General features: G+C 37.4%; 1 protein-coding gene across 1 annotated transcript in view; it reads left to right on the plus strand.

Annotated features, from left to right (window-relative positions):
- Positions 1–1085, plus strand: part of SNX14 (sorting nexin 14) — a 113177-nt gene extending 112092 nt beyond the window's left edge. The window contains exon 25 of the mRNA XM_075341496.1: positions 970–1085. Within this exon, the coding sequence (XP_075197611.1) occupies positions 970–1085 (116 nt within the window). The remainder of the gene's footprint in view (positions 1–969) is intronic.
- The last annotated feature ends 2528 nt before the right edge of the window (positions 1086–3613 follow it).

The following is a 3613-nucleotide window of genomic DNA, read 5'->3' on the forward strand; positions in this document are numbered from 1 at the left end:
CCAACCCACATACCAGGATGGGGACCATTCAAGGATGGAGACTATACCCGGATGGGTATTTACATCTTCATGTTAAACATTCACAACTTTTAAACAATAAAATTTATCTTTGACAAAAAATATATTGTGTCTGTGGAAAGAGCTGAAAACTGCTGTTCACAAACGCTCTCCATCCAACCTCACTCAGCTCCAGCTGTTTGCAAGGGAAGAATGGGTAAGAATTTCAGTCTCTGGATGTGCAAAACTGATAGAGACATACCCCAAGCGACTTGCAGTTGTAATCGCAGCAAAAGGTGGCGCTAAAAAGTATTAACTTAAAGGGGCCGAATAATATTGCACGCCTTAATTTTAAGTTTATTAATTTTTATAAAAGTTTAAAAATAAGCAATAAATTTTGTTCAACTTCACAATTGTGTCCCACTTGTTGTTGTTTCTTCACCATAACATTAAAATGTTTATCTTTATGTTTGAAGCCTGAAATGTGGGAAAAGGTTGAAAAATTCAAGGGGGCCAATTACTTTTGCAAGGCACTGTACCTCTAATTATAGCTCGCCTGATATAGCAATGTCTCTTACCTCATGTGCAGAGCATTGCAGCAGGTAGCCATGGTTACATCCACTCATATAGTGACAGTCAGTTGCTCATGATCATAACCATGGATACCTAATCTGCAATGACCTGCACATGAGGTAAGAGACATTGCTATATAACTATACTACATTTCTAATTGGAGGTAGTTGCTATTATTATTATTATTATTATTATTATTATTATTACAGATACTTCATAATGGTATAGGATCTTGGAGATGGGAATACCTCTTTAAGTTACTACAGAACCTGTATAATTTGGTGACAAATCACTCTATTAGAGCTGGTTGGTAAAAAAATTAAGGCCTGTATTAATTAATGACCTTTCCATATTAGCTCTTTATCAGACATATTAACCACTAAATTCATTTTTATCTAGTTCTTCTTGATAGTTTGTTTCCAACGTCTGTCATACAGAGTTTAGCTCAAAAGTCACCAAGTGTCAGAGCGGCATCTGACCCTGTTCACACAGCAGAGTCTGACCTTGTACACTAGATCCATGTTAGTCTTCTGAGTTTCTCTGACAAGCTCAGGCATCGACCAAGCTGTGTTCTCTTTGGTTCAGGCTTGAAAAAGTTAAGTTTTGCTAGCCTGGTGGTTGCCTCAAGTGTGTGTGACTCCAATCACAGCCACTCCCTGCCTTTTTTAAGATAGTGAATTTGATCCTATGTTGCCGATTATAGCTTATTGCAATACTGGTCCTTGAGCTGTGCTGTTCCAGTTTCCAGTGGAAATCATCTGTGCACTATTTGGTGTGTTGTTGAAATATTCTCGTTGTCTATTTCCTCCATGTTCTTTATTTCCTTCTAAGCACGTATTGTCTATACCTTTGTATGTGCTTCCAGTGAGTTTGAGGTTTTTTTTCTTGTTTGTCTTTTGTGTGAGATTAATCACTCCTGTCACGGCCCTTTCGAGGGTATTAGAATAGGGCTGGCCAGGAGCAGGGCTAGGCTGGTGGTCCAGACCTCTTCACCATCAGAATTACCTCTTGGATAAGGAACAGCTAGGGCCCCCTTGCGTGTGGTCCAGTGTAGGAGCCCCGGTTACCCCCTTTATAGTGCATGACAATGTTCTCGATTTTGTCCATCCTCCATATTTCCGCTGTTGCTGAAAGTCTCCATTTCTTCCTGAGTACTTTTTTATCCTAAAAAAAAATCAAACCTAAAAAAATTTGTGGCAAAACATAGTTGTTCTATTCTTTCTTGTATTCCAATTTATTCCCGTAAGATTCACTGCCTGAGTCCAATTTTTTTGTTCCTATAGGAGGTGTCTTTTTCCTTTCATCTGCCCAAATATGTTCACGATAATACAATCTTTAGTATAGCTTTCAAATTTGTTTAATTTATTTTTGAAAAACAGCTGTTCTTAATTTTTCTATATTTACTTGCAGTTCATCATAAGTTCCTCTTAGTCTATCTACAGTATATTTCTGCTTGAGTTCATCCTCTACTTTAGCAATATCATCTTTCCCCATGGTGAAAGCCATCTGTAAATGTTTTATAGTGAAATGTATCAGGTCTAAAGAATGTTTATTGCATAATGCTTTCCAGTTTTGCAAACATAATCCATCACCTCTCAATAAAATGGGAGTAATGGGATTTCTAAAGGCCCCTTTACACACTGAGACTTTCTAGCGATCCCACCAGCGATCCCAACCTGGCCGGGATCGCTACAAAGTCTCTGGTGAGTCGCTGGTGAGCTGTCAAACAGGCAGACCTGGCCAACGACGCAACAGCGATCCGGACCTGCAGAACAACCTAGCTAGTCATTGGGGATGTTGTAAAGCAGCTTTTTGAAAGGGAAGTCGCTAACGAAGTCGCTGTAAAGTCCCCTTTACACACTGAGACTTTCTAGCGATCATGCTGCACAGCGGGAAACAAAGGACCAAAGAATGGTCCTGAACGATTTGTAGCAATCAGCAATTTCACAGCAGGGGCCAGGTCGCTGATGTGTTTCACACACTGCAATGTCGCTGGGGAGGTCGCTATTACGTCACAAAACCGGTGACGTTACAGCGATGTCGTTTGCGATGTTGCAGTGTGTAAAGCCACCTTAAGTCATCTAGGTATACGAGAGACTTTCTGTCAGAGTTGAAGCATCTATGGTTAACTTTTTTTTTCTTTTTCTTTAATTGTTCCAATCTTTTAATTAAATCAGTGGACTGATTACTCTGCACACAGTCCCATTGTAGACCAGAGGTTAATGCATTCTGCATAATACTGTCTCTTTCAGCGTTGGTGAATATTATGGTTTCTGCTTTATCAGTTAACTCGGATATTTCAAGGAATGCTATTTTTATTTAAAATGTTTGTTTTTTTTCTTTTTTTTTTATAAAAACTGTCCAATTTTATGGAATTCAATGTAATACAAAAAAGAGAAATTCATCCAAAAATTTAAGTCATGTCAACCAATCATGCAGATTTTCCATAGGCTGCATATATTTAAATCAGCAATAGAAGAAAAAAATGAATGGCAATATACTTTGGTTGAATGTATTTTAAAATGTTATGCTTGTTCATGGAAACATCTTGAAAAATTGATACATTTCTTTTCAATATTTCAAACAGTTTCATAAGTACTGTGAAGACCATAAATCCATGTTGAAGTCAAAATATTAAACTTTTGAGGAATGTCTAAACATCCATTTATATCATACCCTGGAGATCGAAATCAGAGAACACACAATTTCCTAAATGTTAAAGTCATTGTGTAATCCTATTTGATTATATCCTAACATGAGTAAACTAGTAGTTTTTAAAGCTTATTTCATAAATTGAATTTATACCAAATCACATACTTAAAATGTAAATGAGATAAAGGAAAAAGAACAGTAATCAAAATTAGAGAACCCAATGAGATACTTCCAAGTTATTGGTGTTAATCTGGCACCTGGTACTGCTTTCATTAATTATCTTACAAACCCTATATAACTGGCAGCCTAACTTTCCAGTTTGCACTGACTTTGCAAAAATGGTGTGCTGTTCCAAAGTGACTGAAAAACTCAGGCAGCAGATTGTTCAGAT

Source organism: Anomaloglossus baeobatrachus, chromosome 3, assembly GCF_048569485.1.
Source record: "Anomaloglossus baeobatrachus isolate aAnoBae1 chromosome 3, aAnoBae1.hap1, whole genome shotgun sequence".
Lineage (NCBI taxonomy): Eukaryota > Metazoa > Chordata > Amphibia > Anura > Aromobatidae > Anomaloglossus > Anomaloglossus baeobatrachus.